At 37.0% G+C, this 19,606-nt stretch overlaps 1 protein-coding gene across 1 annotated transcript in view; it reads right to left on the reverse strand.

Moving 5' to 3' along the window:
* BANK1 (B cell scaffold protein with ankyrin repeats 1) overlaps positions 1-19,606 on the reverse strand; it is a 112,448-nt gene that overhangs the window by 86,315 nt on the left and 6,527 nt on the right. The window contains 4 exon segments of the mRNA XM_027635789.1: positions 5,495-5,636; positions 5,874-5,949; positions 7,369-7,507; positions 8,660-8,808. Coding sequence (XP_027491590.1) covers positions 5,495-5,636; positions 5,874-5,949; positions 7,369-7,507; positions 8,660-8,808 — 506 coding nt within the window.

The raw sequence follows: 19,606 nt of genomic DNA on the forward strand, positions 1-19,606 counted from the left end.
CAAGTAACAACACAGGAACTACCTCAGATGAGTGTATATGAAGATATTGTGCCATGAAGAAAGAGGCTCAAAACAACTGGTATTCACTGAAGCAACTATATAGCAGAAATTCCAATATATAGAGAATAAGAATTTAGGTGGTCTTCTAGACAAACTAAACCCAAAGCAATATTTTTAAATCTCCATTTAAAATGGCATCCCTTACACATTTTGCTACCTATCTAACCTTCTCTGTTAAAAAAAAAAAAAAAAGAACAAACAAAACAATGAAAAAACCACTCAAAGAACATCTGCATACAGAGGAGCATTTTCAGAGAGAGTCCATTTCAGACTTGTCTTGTATATCAAAGCCAAATAAACATCCCATAGTCTCTTTTCAGCAAGCACTGAGTAATCTTGCCTAGACGGCTCTTCTGCTTTTTAATATGAGCTGAGGCAAGAACCCTTCCTTATTCCTTTTATTCAGTCAGAAATCTAGGGGAGGAGTACCTTAAGAATGCATATCTCTTACTTCACTCTCAGACAACCAAATTTACATGGAATAAAACAATGTTTCACAACCTGAGATGGAACAAGTTCTTGAACTGAGAGGTGCACACAACTTCAGGAACTTGCAGTAAAATTTTTAAGGCTGCACACAGTTGCATAGTTTACCACATCAGGCTAACTTGGCTTTTACAAGCTGTTGAGACAGATATTAGGCTGTGTGATCTCCCAAACTAAATAGATTAAATTAGAGCTAAATTTCTCGTACTTTAACAGGCCTTCCAGCCTATCCATTTCTATGATTTCCAAGTTAAGCACCATACACTTCTTATGGAGTTACCAGTGCAATTTTCTTCAAGTTTTCCGCCTCAATTTTTTTTTTCTCTTACTCCAGGGATCTAAAATCTGAAGACTCAAGCACTGATTTAACAAGCTACATTGCTAACTAAACCATAACAAGTAGCTCTTTTCTGCTACTCTACAACAAAGACACAAAATGAAAATCTAGATTAATTATTAAAAAGAAACAACCAAACAAAAAACCAAAAAAACCCTCCAAAACAAACGAATAAATCTATGTTAATGTCTTTTATATCACATACAGGAGGGCCTGTTTCAGTACTTGTGTGAAGCTAATAGTAGAAACAACAGTGAAACAGAACTAGCAATAGGGCCATTGTGCACTACCCAGCTCCATACCAACATAAAGGTCACCTCCCCAGGAAGGAATTCAGTTTAGAGCCTTTTACTTTACTGCCCATTCCTGCTCCAGATATCTCACAGACTCAAACTATGCTGCACTTACATATTTTAATGTACCCTACATGGCTCTCTATAGGGCTATCAAATCTTCCCCAGAAATCTCACCAATACTACAAACCTAAATTCATGTTGAAAGTTCACCAAAGCCAACAGAAGCAGAATGGTATTTAAAATTAAGCACTGCAAGGGAACACTGACCCAGTCAGGAGTTTGAGGAAGCCCATATTTTATCTGAATAAAGACCTACAACGTGACAGAAAAGAAGTAAAAGCACTACTTCCCCCAGCGTCCCTGCAGCCACTCAGAATTAAGCTAGTGAGTTTGTAAGCAATGCTTCCCATGGTCTCTGCAGCACAGCCAGCTGTTCTCTGCTTCACTCTTGGAGGTCTGGAAGCTTGGTCCTTCTGCAAACACCACTACTTGCTCCAGAGCTCGTCACCAACAACTTAACTCAGTAGTACCTCCCCAGGTGTAGGCACCATCTCCCTTCCCTCACTCCTTTTCAGAGCAACAGGACACAGCTGTGAACCGAGAAGCCCCAAGTGCTGACCATCACACCTGGGCTTCCAAAAACATCCTTGAAAAATGAGACCAAGAACACGTTTTGCTACTTTTGCGAATAAGACTATCTACTTTCTTTAGTAACTGCTCACCAAGCCCTGAAAATCTGTGCCACTGAAATGCAGCATACACAGCCACTAAATTAATGTATTCCACACTGGCTTTAGCAGTACTAACAAGGTTACATTTACATAAAGATGAACTTCTCCAGTAGTTCTTACATATCAGACACTACTTTATATGCACTTCCATATCTAGATTACTTCTGCCAAAGAGATTCGGCTAGGTTTAAAAATCACTCAGGCATTTCTGACAATTTTAGGCAGTGATAGAATATGGAGAGCTTTCATACCTAGAGGAAAAAAAAGAAAGAAACATTTTAAAATAACAGCTGCTGACGTGGCTGAGAAGATTGAAATATTAAATACAGTTTCAAAGGAAGTATCTCTGGGGATCAGGTAAAGGCGCATACATAATATCGCCACAGAAGTCATATAGCTTTTTACAAGTTTAAAGGCTGCAGTTTATTTTCATTCTTGTTTTCCAATATGCACCGTAACTGGAATCCTGTTTGATGACTGTGATAAAAACATCATCTATGATACCAAGTATCTCAGAATCATAGCAGTATTATTCAATCAAAGTTTGTTACAAAGACTTCCCTAATCTCTCCAGATATTCTAAGTCACTCAAACTAACATGAATGTAACAATTTCAGTAATAAGGATATTACCTTGTTTCAATTTTTTTTAAACCTAATAAATCTGTACCAGTAAACTCCAACACTAAATAATTGAACCAATAACTCCATTTGGTTGAAAATCAGATAGAAAAAACAATGCAGCATGTAAATCTAGCTGAAATAAGAAGCTGATGAGAAGTAAAAAATGAAATATGAAGAAGTTTAATTATGAGTTTTAAGAACCTTAAAATCAGTCTGTACATTGTGTTACTGTGAGAACATAAACTCCCTAAGAGAGTTTCTTTAATGTAGAATTATATAAAAAGGAGAGAACCAAAAATCACGGCCTTTAGCCAACATGCACCCTCCTACATTCTTATAGCAAGGTCATTCAGCATTATGATTCAGTTATGATCCCAACTCTTCCTACTTTACTATAAAATTTCAGGTTTTTTCTTTTGAAACTTATGCAAAGAAACTTATTCAATTTGCTTTATTTATTTCATTACATTTTAAATATATATTTGGTTACTTAAAATGGCTTGCTGATATTGGTAAATGTGTTTTAAATTCAGACAAATTTGGAACACAGAAAATTACAATCTGTCAGATGTAGCAAAGAATTTTATCCAAAGCCATAATGTGTAAAATCTTAGATTATGTTTAATCTAAACTTTAGCTAATGTAAATCTTTAATTGTTCTGTAAAACCAGATTCATAAATGCAGCAGTACCACACTATTTGTTAGTCTCCCACCAAGATATATGAACTGACCTGACCATTGGTAAAATGAATGGATAGCTGTAAGTCTATTTGTTGGGTTTTGTCTATCTGTTTGGCTTTATTGGGGGACAAAGTGGAACATCACAAAGGAGCTGAAAAGGTTGGCAAGACAATGCAGAATACAATGAAAACATTTTACCAAAGGCTGTGCCTTTGGTATGCACTACTGTAGCAATTTGCTTTCATCACAGAATTTTAAAAAGGAGATACTTCTCAGTTTGCAAGCACTTCTGAAGATCTTAAACTTTTCTTTGAACCACAGAGTGATATTGCTTTGATCAATAATTGCCTTTCTATTTTATATCAGTTTTGTTTTCCATTGTGTTTGATTGTTACTTTGCATAGATAAACGCCTGTTGCCCCAGGATATTTTTGCAAATAAGCTGATAGTCTCAAAGGTTTTAATTATCCTGGTTAAATAAAAGTTACTATTACTCCTGCTACTTGATGGGAATTCTAATTAGTATCAAGTCTGTTTTGTTTTTCCTTTTGTGAACATATTTTAAAGATTAAGTTAAATTATGTTCTGTAAATTGCATTTTTATGATGCGTCTTACTGACATTAAATCAGGTTAACATGAAAGCTTATTTAAAAAGTTTGTAGAAATATTTTAGCTGCCTAGCTAGTTAGTGTACCTCACTCTGTGGCTCAGCAGGTACCATTAAATATGACAAATTTTCCAACACATAGTATACTTACAAAAGAGTTACCATTAGTATACCTTGCCACAGAGTAGCCATGATATTGTGTGGACTGTAGAACTTACCCAATTACAAAAATTTTCTTGGCATTAATTTTCAGTTACCAAAACAATAAAAATGACAGCAGATAAACAGTGTCACCTCATTTAAACTCATGCTTATTATCCGGATGAGTAAAGGTGAGGAAATTTTTAAACATAACCAATGGTCATAATACTGCAGCTGTATTACCTAGTGTGCACTACTGCTCCACACAGAATTATTTTTGCATTTGAATATGATTTGAATTGCATGTGTTTTACTAAATATTAGTCATGCTGGTTAAATGAAGGGTCAAACTCCTGAATAACACAAATAGCTTTCCAGTGGAAACAGTATGTGTGCTTTAGGTATCTAGGTTACCATGTTAATGACAATTTTTTATATCATTATGACACACTTCTTATGCATAAAAGTTTAAATGAAATGTGTTAGAAGCTTACTTTGATATCCTTCAAAATACAAGCTAAAGAATGACAGATACTATAAAGAATTTAAGAACCCATTTGTACTTTGAGTTGCACTATTTTTCTTGTGCAACAGCCTGTTTTCTTAGAACAGAAGTAACTTGTACTTGGAAGGAACCTAACCCCATCCTTAATAGAACACTAATAATGCAATACATCATTTTTATTAATCCCTTTGTTATGAGTGTAATGCCTTAGGTGGTGCACAAGGTAGATTTGTCACAGGAAAATGAGACTGTCTGCACTGGAAACGTAGACTATTATTTTTGTTCTGGTTTTGCAATTACAATATAGACATTATGACAACTCTGCCTGGGCTACCCACCATTCAACAAATGATACTTGAGATTCCATCCTTTCTCAATATATGCTTTCTTTTCTTGTTATTTCTTATGTGCCACTGGCAAGGAACAGGCTGCAGAGCACCGCAGTCTGCTGTGCTGATTTGAAACCCAGCTCAAAACCTGATTTTTTTCTAAATACATGCAAAGAATCTGCATGGCAACCGGCAAGCAAATCACGTGAATGATAACAGAGCAGCTGTAAATGGACTCTATATGAACAGCAATCTACTACCTCCCATACAAGCTACGCCAGAAAAACACCATTTGCTGGTGAATGAATAATAACCCTCCAAATACAATATAGTTTAAGATTACTTGCTTCTACTGGTTTTAGAACATGTGAAAAATAATACTTGAAGTGGAGAGGGACTTCACTAATATTTGTTCTTATTTTCATCCTTTGTAATGCAGCATGTTGTACACTGGGTATATACATAGTACAAAGGATGTTTATATCACTCTCTAAGCAAAAACAAGAAAAGAGAAAATTTGTTTTCTCTTGCCTGACTTGCTTACAAATAGACATCTCAGAGACAGGCCTCTTAATCCTGAGCCTATTGTTGAGCCATTACTAATTACTGTGTAATCGAAAGATTGCATATTATCTCTTAGTTCATATAAGCTTACATTCTATTTTTCTTTAATTAAAAACTGAGAAGTCAACTTACCTGACAAGTGAAAGCTATTGGGTCAACCGCTTTCTTTAAAATGGGCTCAATCTCCTCTAGTGCAGTGTAGTACTCAATGTGTGCTGTGGTCTTAATGACTCCCCCACAATAGACATTTACATATACAGGGTCAGCAGGAAATCTTACAAAACAAAAATCAGAACAGTAGCTGAAGATATTTTACAGTCCCAGACCAGACATCTCAGGGAATGAGTAAAATAACAGGAAGATATCACAGAAAAAGCACAGAGTTGATGAACTGGATTTGCATTTAACAGGTGATTCAGTGTAGTCCATTTTTTATTCAGGTCTTTCAGTCTAACAAAAGAAAATACATATTTGTAAATATGTATAAAGCAAAGCTGTTCTACTGCTTCACATTAGAAAGGAGATGAAAACAGAATGCTTAAAATTTCCCTTTATAGTCTGATGACCTATAATCAGCTCCCTTATGCCTACATATTAAGGAAAAGTTCATTTATCACAAATAGTGTAATTGCTATTCATTTTTTGAAAAATTTTTCTTAATTGCAGTCAAGGTTCTCAAGATTGCATTTGAGCTAGGCTAAAGAAATTGCAGTATAATTAATTAATTCCATTCCAGTTGTTTACCTCGTAAAAGCAAAAGGAAAGAGGCATTCATAGTCTGTTACTTAAGTATGACTTGCTTTGTGCAGGCAGCAAAAGCCTACTTTATGAGCACATTTCCCAATTCATTAGTATTCATTGTGCCAGACATTCTGCTGGACCATACTAACACAGTTTTCTTAAAATACTAACTCTGCCCACAAAACAGCAATAAAAGGGACAACCCTGAAAACGGAGAAGAGTAATAGGGCCAGAGTAACTAATCTAATAGAACAGCATGTTAAATCACTTAAATGGAAACTGACCAAATGTTTTTAAAAAAACCCCAAACCAAACACAACAAAAGAACATTTTTATGAACATCAGATCAGCTGGACCAAAAAAGGATAATTCCAAATTTCCAACTCTTCCAGACTTTTAAAGGACATTAATTTAATAATGAATTTATCATTAAGGACAAATGATATAAAAATTAAACTTGGGCTACAGCTCTCTGCAAATTTTTTCATATTTCATTTACTGTTCATATTTTATTATTCATCCACTAGAGAAACCTTCTTGTGATCAACAGTGTTCTCACAAAGCAATTTTGGAAGCATCTTTATCACTGTGATAAAGACCTTTCAGGCCATGTGTGACCATCATCCCAGGACAGTGCTCAGGATGAAAATCACAGAATCATTTAGGTTGGAAAAGATCTTTAAGATAATTGAGCCCAATCTTTGACTGAACACCACCTTGTCAACTAGACTTGCCACGTCCAGTCATTCCCTGAACATTTTCAGGGATGGTGACTCCACCACCCCTCTGGTCAGTCCATTCCAATGTCTAATCACACTTTCTGTGAAGAAATTCCTCCTAATGTCCAACCTAAACCTCCCCTGGCACAGCTTGAGGCTAGGTCTTCTTGTCCTGTCACTGGCTACCTGGGAGAAGAGGCCAACCCCCACCTGGATACCAACCTCATTTCAGGTATTTGTAGAGAGCAATAAGGTCTCCCCTGAGCCTCCTTTTCTCCAGGCTTAACAACCCCAGATCTTTCAGCTTCTCATGTGATTTACTGTCTAGACCCTTCACCAGTTCTGTTGCCCTTCTCTGGACTCACTCCAGCATCTCAATGTCTTTCTTGCAGTGAGGGGTCCAGAACTGGACACAGGACTCGAGGTGTGGCCTCACCAGTATTGAGTCACAGAAGTCATCAGGTCATAGAATTACCTAAACCTAGCTCCAAGAAGCCACCGTGGAAAATTGTAGCTTATATGTATGTATTTCCTCCTTTTTCTTACCTAGGGCTTTTACATACTTGACCTTCTTATTCCAAGAGGCTGTCTGTGTTCTCATTCGTTGATTATCTGATATGAATTCAATTTCTAGAGTTTCATCATCTATTTCATCTTTCAACAGAATGAATATTTCACCAGGGTTCTATAAAATTAAAATGTGTTCCCATTAGTCCTTCAGAAAATTATACTGAAAACTTAAAATTATATTGAAAGTGTATTGAAAGAACTTTCCTTTACCAACACCTTCATGCAAAAAAATCATACTACCAAAACATGATGTTATCTCTAAGTAATAGATAATAATTAACTAAAAAATACCTTTAGTATTTTACTGACATAAATGACACAATTAATGTAGGATTTTAAATTCAGCTTATCTAACAATATTTTGAAACAGTATTTTAAATGCATATGTAGGTGAATTGTTACATTTTCTAAGGCCACTCTATAGTCTAGAAAAATGATATCCATCCTAATAAGAACCTTAGAGTTACTTAAACTCTTACAGTGAGCAGACAGTAAAGTAAGATAGAGGCAGCAGATGACGTGAGACAACACCCCTCTACTACCTCCTGAACCAGGGGGAAAGTTACTCCCTTAGAACTGTACTGATCTCAACAATGAAATAATGTAAGTCATTGTTAAAAAACAGATAGCAAGCAAAATGAGTGACATTCCATGTACACTGCAACCTCCATATCTGACCACGGCCACTCATTTATATAAAGGAATGCAGTGCTGGATTTTGTACTTCCTCTGTTTACACTGTCACATATTTCTCACAGCAACTGATTAAAAACACATATGAACATTTATGCATGCAGATACATATATATAAATATTTCTGATTTAATTTAAAGTCACACTAGGTACATGCTCACACAAGCACTCGTGTAATTCATGGTATGGGCACATATGCACATACCCATACACCCATCATGGATTCTTACCAAGAGATACTGCATATCTCTCAAGAAGTGCCTGACTACGTACTCCCTCTAAACTATAAGGCCCTCATGACAGTAATACTTCTACTCAAGCTGCCAAATAAATCTAATAGAGCTAAAATACCTCAGAGGCTATCTCCAAACTATTTTATTTGCAAATCTTTTGACTGCAGTGCGGATGTGACACAAAGGCAAAATAAATCCCACTGTAGTCTCAATGCACTCTCATTTTGGCCCCTTTACAATTTTGAAAACAAATAGCAGATATAGTGTGAATGCGATTGCAGAAGGAAGAGGAGACGAATGTTGACCGTTATCCCAAAAATTTCAGCATCTAAAAATCTTACCTCACATGATACTCTTCTTGGAAGCACCAATATCAACTGCTCCTTAGTTTCCAAACTTTTAGAAAGTACCTCATTTTTAGAACTGAAGTCTGTTGTTTCTGATGCTGCCCTGACATTTGACAAATTAATATCAGAGCTTGTCTGGTGATCTGAAATAAATAATGTGGAATGAGAACATTGTTAATAATCCAAAATCAACAAAACACAGCAGTGATGTGTTTTCCAATTAATTACTCATATGGCATTTGAAGTCACATTAAGGGCACCGCATGAAAGCCTGGAAAAATTCCTTTAATATAAGTGTGATGAGGTGTCCCCCTTTGACAAAGAGCTTGCCTCTGAAGTTCTGATCCTGCAGCCTTTATTTATATGAACAGGCTCTGCTCATATGTTTGTCTTACTAAAACCAAAAGGGACACAGCCTTTAGATCAAAATCATTGTGACCAACCAGGTCACAGAGATCAGCCAGTTTTGTAGTCTCAGAAAAACAGATTCTCATACATTAGGATAAAATGAGACTTTTACCACTCTTCCTTTTCCCATATGAAAACAAACACATGCTATATGTTTACAACATCTACCCACCTATCTGCAGGAAGGGTTAACATGAGGGCAGTAATACCTGTGACCAGGTAATTATGAGAGTAGGCACAGATTTCCTCCAGAGTCTTTGCCTGCGTTAATGGACAAAATGATGGATGGAAGGCATACTTTTTTTAATTGGATAATCTGGGTTTGGAATGCTATACCAGTCATACAAGTAGCTTGCAAGTAGGTTCTTTTCTGTTTTGCTGTACCAGAAAAGGCTAAAGAGCCACTGTGAATCCTTTACCGTATCACAGAATTTTAATGATGAAATAGAACTGATGACTGCATCTGCAGAGCTCTGACTAAGCCTGTGTTTTAGCAAAGGTATTCTTCAAACCCGCTACTTTTCAGCTATATCATTACTACTCCTTTCCAGACACTCTATTACCCTGTATGAAACACTCTCGCCACCCATCTCAAAGGACTGCAGTAGCTCTTCATCATGCAAGATTACTCAGTATACTGCAGTCACCTAGTTAGATTATTGATATCATTGCATGCAACTCAGAGTTAAAACCTTGACTGGCTGATGAGAAAATATCCTGAGAGACACCCACAGTATCTTGTATTACTGTAAATTATGAAACACTCACAGTCAATTACACTCAAGGATACAAAGAAATTTTCAGGCACATCTTTTCCTCTTAAATGGATGTAGAATATTACAATTAATTAGTGATGGGCAGAATACAGAACAGTAGTAATTTGGCTTTGCTCAAACAGTACCACAGCCATTTTGAGTTTTTTGCAAAAGCGCCCAAGTGACTGAGGTACACAAACCACACAGTGCTCCTAAGTGGCACAGAAACCTTTCTAGCCAGTGTCAGTACTGGAAATTTACGATTACTTTTCTCACTTGATTGCCCTTATTTTCCCCATATGCACCAGTTGATCTGATACAGAATGTTCTCTTTCCTTACCAATCCTACCTTGCTTGGATTTTAATAAACTACTACTATAGTAAATGTACCTGCTGAGTGAATTATTCCAGGGCATGCTATGTGTGATGTAGACATTTTTTTTCCAAAAATGTGCTTTGATTGTTAGAGAGATCTCAGAAAAAAAGGGGAAAAAATAATAATAGAAAAGAAAAGAGAGTAATTTTTCCATGTTTCCTCAAGGAAGCTAAAATTTCTTTGAACATCTAAGGTAGGTGGGTTTGGTGATCACCACTAGCTAGTAAAATCTGCCCAGCCTACTCCTGCTTACACTCTCATGCCTTTAAGGCAAAAAAATTCTGAATTTAAGCTGTGAATTCAGTGTAGATTGGTAAAATTACACTGAACCTATGTGTAGACATACTTTATGGAAGTAGCATTAATTCCATTTGCTTTGATTTAGTTTAAAAGTTAAATAGGCTACACTGAACAAAGGCTATTTTGATTCCAAATGAGAGCCCACACACAGTTCAATGCAGTTTAATAATCCAGCTCAAAATATAAGCACATTAATTTCTCTGATTATCACTGTGAAGATGAGACTTTATTTAGCACCGCCCTTCAGAAAAAGGAAGTCCTGAACCCTCGCTGAGGAAAACAGGTGGGATATTTTACAGCAGCCTTACAGGGTCTACTAGAAAGATGGAGAGGGACCTTTTACAAGGACATATAGAGATAGGACAGGAGGGAATGGCTTCAGACTCAAAGAGGGTGGGTTTAGATTAGATACTAGGAAGAAATGCCTTACTGTGAGAGTTCTGAGACACTTGTATAGGTTGCCCAGAGAAGCTGTGGATGCCTCATCCCTGGGAATGTTTGAGGCCAGGTTGGATGGGGCTCTGAGCAACCTGGTCTAGTGGAAGGAGTTTCAAGCCGGGGGTTTGAAACTAGATGGTCCTTTCCAACACAAACCACCCTATGATTCTATAATACTGTATACCCAGAGCATATACTTTGGGAATATTACGTGTTCACATTTTAAGTCACTCATAAACCTTACACTTAAGCACACAGAATTCACTTCAGAAGATAACTCATATGAGGTGCACGCTGCTTCTGAAATTTTTTTTTAGCCACTTTAGGTAAAGGAGTCTCACAAAGACAAGAAACCTTTCATTATTAGATTGACAAAATGAAAGGAATGAATAACAAATCTGGTAGACACTGGATTCTCAGATGTCAGCCGTCTGTCAGTGATCGTTCTTTAAGGATCATGCAGATGCATTTTAATCTATGTGAAGTTCATGACAACTTTATTTGTACAGTCTGCACTCTAGTTATCAAAGATGATAAAGTAGTCACTTTTACCTTTTAATGCCAATAATTTATCTACTGAGAACATTAATGCTAGCGCTAATAAATTGGTTTAAATTAGGATAACATTTTCGTCCCCTATTAATTGCATTTTAATATTTTTATTATGCCTTGTGATATCTAAATACAGTATCAGAACTTCAACTCAGTCGGTATTGGGATAGCACAGCTATACCAATAATAGACAAATTATGAAAAATTTGGCTTTTACATCAAAGCCTTGGATATTTAAGAGAATTAGGGATTCCCCTGCTGGCTCTGAAAGTGGTTAGTAATTTATTAGCTAAAAACCATCAAGCAAGACCTCTTTCACTAAATGTCCGGTCCACCTGACAAACAATGAACTATGTACAACAGTCCAAGAACCACAGCGATCTATATTATCACTACTGTATATTTAGTAACCAAACTTCAGAGCCACCATCTCCAGCACTCAAGTTCCTACCAGCAGTTGCATGCTATCTGTCCTAAAATGTGGAACATAAGCAACCATATGAAATGTCGTGTATCAATGCTGAACAAGGAATACACCAGAGATTATGCAAGGCCTGGCTTGTTAGCGTTAAGTGAAACAATGTAGCTCGTAAAGGTATTAATACCACATTAATAAAATTGTAGTAACACAAATGGAGCACTTTAGACAACATTTGTTTCATGTGGGCAGAAGATGGTATCGGTCTTTTGAACACTTAAATTCTGGACATTTTCACTATGAATCCTCTTTACATTCTTGTTTTGAACCTGAAAGCAATGGCTAGGGAGCTCCATCAATTGCGGAGGCTTTAATAAAAATGGTCATTTAACAAGAATTTACAACTGAGGGTGAAGATTAGCTTAAAAGAAACAAAAAAGGAACATCATTATCATGCTGGAATATCTAAGAGAGAAGATTTATTAAAGGGTATTTGTTGCTTGGTGAATGTGTTCTTTTAATGTTTTATATAATGGTGACCTATCTGGGAGGTTTTTAAAATGTAGCAGTAATTATTAAAATACTGGATGAATGAAACCAGACCCTTTCTTGTAGGATCAAAGTATAAGAAATTATTAACTATATCTAATGATGCTTAGACAACACTAAGAGTTAGAAGCTAAAAAGAAAGGAAAAATCTATGATAATCTTCCCTCGAGTAATCAGGGCAGTACTACTGGGAATTATTATCTATTATAGAGGGTAATGCTTCATTTCCATCAGGTTACTTTTGTTGGCTTACTTTGACAAATATCTACTGCTTATAGTCACACTGAAAGGACTGATCTTAAATTTAAGTTAATTTTAAACAGTAATATTACACACGTTTACTGTAACAGCTATTCACTTAATTGGGGACAATGCTGATGTTTTCAATTTCACTACAATATTCTCTCCTAATTCACATAACTTTAATACACCAACTTGGTATCTTTTACACAAAACCCTTTGGAACACATTATTGCTTTCAATTTAACATTTTAAACTAAATTCATTACATGACTTCGAAATTGCATTCCTTTACATAAACTGAGAAATTTTAATAAAGCCTCTCTAGTCTCCTGTGTATTCAACAAGTAATGCTTCACCATGCCTTCTAAGCAACTTTCCTGCCAAGTCCAATCTTCCCCTGCCCCCCCAAATTCTAACACTTCAAATACACTCTTTAGCTATCCTTATTGCAGCCTACATGAGAATCGTAAGTATTCTCTGTCTTTGTTTACTTGGTACTTGCTACATGTTTTGAGTCAACAATGTATGTGACAGATTTAGGGCATTAAAAATAGCAGAAAACAAACTTATGAAAGATTTATGTGTTTTCTAAGGCTACCCATGGAATGAATCTCTCAGTCAAAATTAAGCTGGTTTTACAAAAGCAAAATGCCTGATAGCTTCACAAATTTCAGTTCTTCCTCAAGACTTGCTAAAGCAATGCTAGCTGGAGAACTGAAACTGTGTTACAGAAGAGGTCCCCAATTAGCCCTAAATCACACATCATACAAGAGGATGAGAAACATGGGCAAATTAGTTTAGGCAGATGACAAGAAATGGAATGGTAAATTAGCGCATGTGGCCAACTTGCCACACGAAAGAGAAGATAGGGTGTTCCAGTGTCAAAGATTAAAATAAAGAGGATTACAGTAGATCATTTAAGTCCAGGAGTCATCCCATCTTATATGGTAGGCTCACTCTCCAGCACAACATCAGGTAAAAGCAGAGGCGGTCCCACTGGGTTCTGTGAGGTAGACTGAAAAGGTTCTCATGCATGTGACCTCCTTGCAATTCAAAAGCCTGAAGTCAAACACAGGTGACAGTGCCCTGAGGAAATACAGATTAAAGCAGAGCCATACAGAAGATACAAAGTAACCTTCTGTAATGTGGAAAAAATCAGGAAAAAAGATGTATGTATATCATATTCTTCCTGCAATCCACCATGTTTACCACAGACACTTATGAAAGAATTCACTTGAAGTGTGGGTATTTGTAAATGCTGTATGAACTCAACAGAGAATGCAGCAGAGTGGGATTGAAAGGGAGTCTCTAACTGCATAAATTGCTGTATAAATTACCTGAAAAACACTGTGAGAAACAGGGAGGCAGAAAACATCCACCACACTGGGCTTCATTCAATGGGCCTGTTTTCCTCACATGAACATGAGATTTACTAATTTTTACCACAAGCACTTTGTAAGACATGATTTGAAAGCAAATCCCCTTTTCTGCTCTGCTGAAGTTTTCTTTTACCGATGGCGAGAGAAGGCTTAGGAATGGAAAGGCTTCCAAAATCACATAAAATTATTAACATATACTCAAACATATAAATATCTGATTTAAGTCTTAATTTCCTTCTTTTTCTATCACATATAAATTCCAGATCAAGATAAATATATTCATTACTGAATAAGCTTTAAATAATGCTTCTCTCTATGCTGAACCATCTATCTCTTGCAAATACACTGACAGCTATCTTTGTTTTTCTCAAAAGCATTCTCAGTCCCCGTTTCTTCTGCATGGTTGAGTTCTTCTGTCAAAAACAGTATCTTTCTGTAAGCTGGCCTATTTTGCCCATGTCTTCAAAATACTTCTATTACTTTATTTATGGTGTATAATTTTTCTTGCGAATAAGCATCAAATTGACACTTCCTTTAAAAGCTATGAAAAACAGTTTTTCCTTTTCTGAATATTTGGAGTTGGTGTTTATGTCATCTTAGCAACCAATGGTGCTGCAACTTTCATTCACATCTATTTCTCTCTCATAACAGCAATCCCTGAAACCCCCCACATCTGTTCTTTTATGAATTACTATACATATGTAGGCAAAGACAGATTTGCTGTGATGGTACATGCCCACCTGTTCTTTTATTATCATGTATGTTTTTGTACACAATAATTTATCCCTCTGACATAACTGTAGCCTAATGGAGTCATCACGAAAGCATCTAAAGAGAATACAGAAGTCTTACTATGTGTAGCCTTATTGGATCTGATAGCAAAAGCAAAAGATCCTGCCTTCAAATAATCCCCAAATCTGCAAAACACTATTTACCATGAGTTTATCAATAACCTTAAGGAAATAACTTGGATGGAACTGTAGGCATGTCTTTACATATGCTTTCACATGACTGTAACTGTATATTCAGAGGCAATCTAAAACTATAACAATTAACTAGTTTCTCGCTGGTCTGTGGTTTGGAAGGAAGATTTGACTTAGTGCTTTGGCTACAATACATATATTTAGAGGCTTTTGGGGACTAATTTTATCTTTTACTGTATATCAATTCATGTTATTTTACTGCAGTCAAATCCATGACTTTCAGCTTCAGCAGCAGTACTAGGAACATGACTACTCTGATGTGCTTTAGACACATAGCAGGATTGTCCCAAAGAGTTTCTAACTATTAGGCACACAGATTCGTTTAGAAACAATTACTACCTGCCTGAGGTCATCTCAGTGCTGAGCAGAACTGTTGATGGAACCCAAGTCTGTTATTTCCAGTTTCTACATTCTGCATACTTCTCCAGGGAGAAGCAAACTGAAGTCTGACCATCTGTATGCACCAGCAGTTTTCAGTTATTAAAGCCTAATGTTTTATTAAAGAGCCCTTCAATTCACTTCAGAATTACTGGAGTTCTACCACAGTAAAAACACTTTGGCATCTTTGTTCCATTTCTCTGTGGTATCAGCACACACGTATCTCACCTCTGTTTCAGTGAAGGGTTATACAGCACTGAACACTGCCCAAAATCTGAGACGTGCTGCTGCAACTTAGACAGGCTGTCCTCCTGCTGCTGACTCAAAGTACCAATGAAGACAAAAGGACCAACAGTACAGGCATTCAGAGTTCTAAGCAGATCTCCAAAACTAGTTAGCCTGATAAAACAGGCCTGGAACTTCCTTATTATTCCAAAGGGGCTAGCTGCAGCTGCCTAGTGGCTCTATTACATCTAAACTACAATTCAAGTCTCTTCTAACTGGTCTGGCTCAAACTGCACACTGTGCCTAGACACAGAAGTGGTACATGGCTACATTTTGAAATACATACATATAAAAGAACGCGGCTAGAGAGGAATGTCTGAGAGTCAAGCTGTACCTCAGGGAGGTATGAGCTCAGATTTCAAGCTGAATAAGGTTTAAGTTTTTACAGGTATAACCCCCAAGGAACGAGAAAATTCCTCAAGGAATGAGCAGCCAAACTTTCCTCTCTTGGTCACTTCTGAAGACATTCTCTTGATGAAGAATATTCTTTAGAGTCATCAAAGGTCAAAAAATGACATGGCTGGAAGGTCATGAAGTTTAACATAACTTCAAGTCCCTTAACAACAGCACTGGGAGACGGGAGAGACACTGGTAGCTGGCATTCTCAGCCTTCCCACTACTCAAAGTACAGGATACATAATCCTTAATAATATCAAAACATGTACTGACATAAGACTATACTCCACCTTATAGCATCCCTTAAATCAATTGGTAAGAGAAGCTAGCTTGGACTGTAGCAGGGCATTTACCAAATAGTGTATCTTAGTCGGAGCATGGCAGCAGAGCTTTAACACCTGCAGAGGGCACTTATCAATGCCTGGATTAAATTTATGATGCTGTTCCTGATCTGTACATCTCTAAATTACATGGGATTTGTCCATCTAAGAGATCTCCCTGTGCCATGCTGCCACAGTTGCTGTCAGCAGAAAAACTCACACCAGACACATTTGGTATTAAAGAAGGAAAAAAAAAAGTGAGTTGTCAGCAAGACTGACTCACTAGGGGACAGGCTGCTTTGCAATTTACTCCCACCTTTAGTTTGAAATAGCTAAAATCTATTGACCCTTAAAGTGGGCTAAAGGATACGCTGCATTCTCAGGAACACAATTAAGAGTGATATTTTTATACACATCTGAAAACTATGCTTGCTTTCTAACCCGTTTATTTTCCCCTTGTTAGAAAGTAATCTGAGGTCTTTATCTTTTAAGACAATGTCCTTTAATCCAACAGAATGGACATATTTTATTAAAACAGGATTTTAGACAGCATTACAGGAAAAGAATAGGTATTCTCATGGCTCTTTATCTGCAGAAGGGATGCCATCTATTCTGCTAAAAAATGCTGGCCTTTCTCCAGTTTTGTTTGGTAAAGGCTACAGATAACACAGTATACACATACATCTCAGTTTTATGAGATCTCTGAGCAGGACCAAAAGATGTCTGCTGTTAAACTTAATAGGCATACAGCTATTACCCTTTTAAATCACCTTTTGTGCTCCACTTGCCCACCCCTAATTGCTTCAGTTAATTAGTGCTAGGATACAAGCTTTAATGGCAAATGTTAAAAAAGACAAAGCTGTTTCACAGAAAGGGAAGAGCTTTTCCTGAAGCTGCATATCACCTAATGGGTACCTAAATCTGAGGTTAGCTCTATTTTGCAGGTAAAATTATGAATACCAATTCCACAATAATGCATTCATATTTTATCTGTGCGGTTACAAGGCTGTATACCCAGATCCTAGTACAATTGCTTCCCTTTTCTACCTTAGTACAAATTAAAAATAATGACTATTTGAGGAACAGAAAATTTCCTGAGGAACCACACGGGAATTTCTCAAAATACAGCTCCCTAGCATTAAAATCAAGTCTTCTTTTCTTCTATAAAAACCAGACATAAAGTAAACACATAACAACAGCTGTGACTGGCTAAAGAGCTGGCTTGTTCAGTTATCACCTACAGGACTGAGTCCTCATACATGCATATCATGGTCATTAGCATTCCACAACTGGATCTTTTCCCTCACTCAATAGCAAATCGATAGTTTTCGCATCTTCTTGTAGCTCATATTTCCCCAAAGGATCTCAGTGATCATGTTGTTTTTCCATTTTCCAATGTACTGTCTGACCTTTTCCCTCAAGGCCTTGCACAATTCACTTTAGTCAATCACTTCTTATTGATTGTTAGCGCCTGCTCATTCCCCTTCTATCTCTGCCTTAATGGATATGAGGGGGAGGGGGTTGTGATTTTTTTAATGTCCTGTCATCTACTCACTGCTCTTTCCACCCTTATTGCTTTAGATTACTCATTTAGATTTATACTTCTGTTCAACTTTCACTCCAGTTCAAGCTTAAATTGCATCTTCTCTCAGCTCATCATTTCTTTTGTACAATGCCTTTATATACAAAACAAACTGCAGCTTTCAGCATGCCGCTCTCCACTTAAGACCTCACATATAGTGCCATTCTTTTGTGAATTTATAAGGTCTAGCAAAACCCCTTTCTTGGTTTATAGTTTTTCCTGATGCTTCTGTTTTGTATCTTTCAGACAATTTAGCACTACACACACTTCCTTCCGTCTAGGAAGAAGCAGAGAAAAGAGAGTTCCTGGAAACACTTTTTCACAATTCATCCAAAGTCAAATCCTGTCTGCTTACCTGGAGATTCACCTACTTTCTGCAGGGCACAAATGCTGGCTTATTTGCAGCTGCCATCTTACCTTTCTCGGCTTTGCAAAGACTGAATCTCAGAAACTGCAATAATTTCATTTCTTGGGCTACTTTTCCCTCCAAAGTTCTGCAGTGGTATCAGATAACTGCTCCCTGTTGCACTACAACAGAAGGAACATTGACCACATATTTCCTTACACTCACTTGTGAGTCAGTCTTAACCTCACACACAGGACACAATTATTGGGAATTCCAATACAGGATCACTGAATGGATGAGGTTGGAAGGGACCACAGTGGGTCATGTGGTCCAACCTCCCTGCTCAAGCAGGGTCATCCTAGAGGACACTAAACAGGATTGTGTCCAGACAGCTCTTGAATATCTCCAGTGAGGGAGACTCCACAACCTCCCTGGGCAATCTGTTGCAGTGCTCAGTCACTTGCACAGCAATGGAGTTCTTCCTCATGTTCAGGTGGAACTTCCCGTGCATCAGTTTGTGTCCATTGCCTCTTTTTCTAGAGCCTGAGCAGAGTTTGGCTCCATCCTCTTGACACTTCAGATATTGACAGATATTCAAAAGATTCCCTCTCATTTGTTTCTTCTCGAGACTGAACAAGCCCAACTCTCTCATCCGTGTAAGATACTGTAACAACATTTTCAGGACCAAGTTCCGGACCCACTGCCATTTAAGTAAGTACACAGAGACCAAGAGCAAGATTTGATTCTATTTTTCTAGTATGAACATAAATAGGTGTTATACTTCATTGTTTCAGGGATAAGTGTTACAATTTCTTTAGCCTGAACTGCAAAACAACTCTTATTTAATCCTATTTCCAAAAAGCTGGGACTTATTTAACAGAAATGCATCATGGTGAAATTACAAATAGTAATTTTGTTATAACAACACTTGCGTGCCAAAAAATATACAAAGGATGCATTTCCAGAGCTCTTCTCTATACCCCTTCCAATGATACCTTTTCAGTAATTGTGATTAGTAACCACAGAGCAAAACTCAGTGAGAGTCAATAATATATTAGATGAAGGACGTGGTAAGACTACAGATTGACACAGCCATTTTACAGTTCTACCTGCAAAAACACTTGCTGGAAATCTTAAATTATTTGTCAGCTTTAGAAATAGCCTCACAACTTCAACTAAATACTGACTGATGACTGGGCCATAAGCAAGACATAAATTTGGATGATGTCCATT

The sequence above is a fragment of the Corapipo altera genome, unplaced genomic scaffold, assembly GCF_003945725.1.
Source record: "Corapipo altera isolate COAL_440 unplaced genomic scaffold, ASM394572v1 22b, whole genome shotgun sequence".
Taxonomy (NCBI): Eukaryota; Metazoa; Chordata; class Aves; order Passeriformes; family Pipridae; genus Corapipo; species Corapipo altera.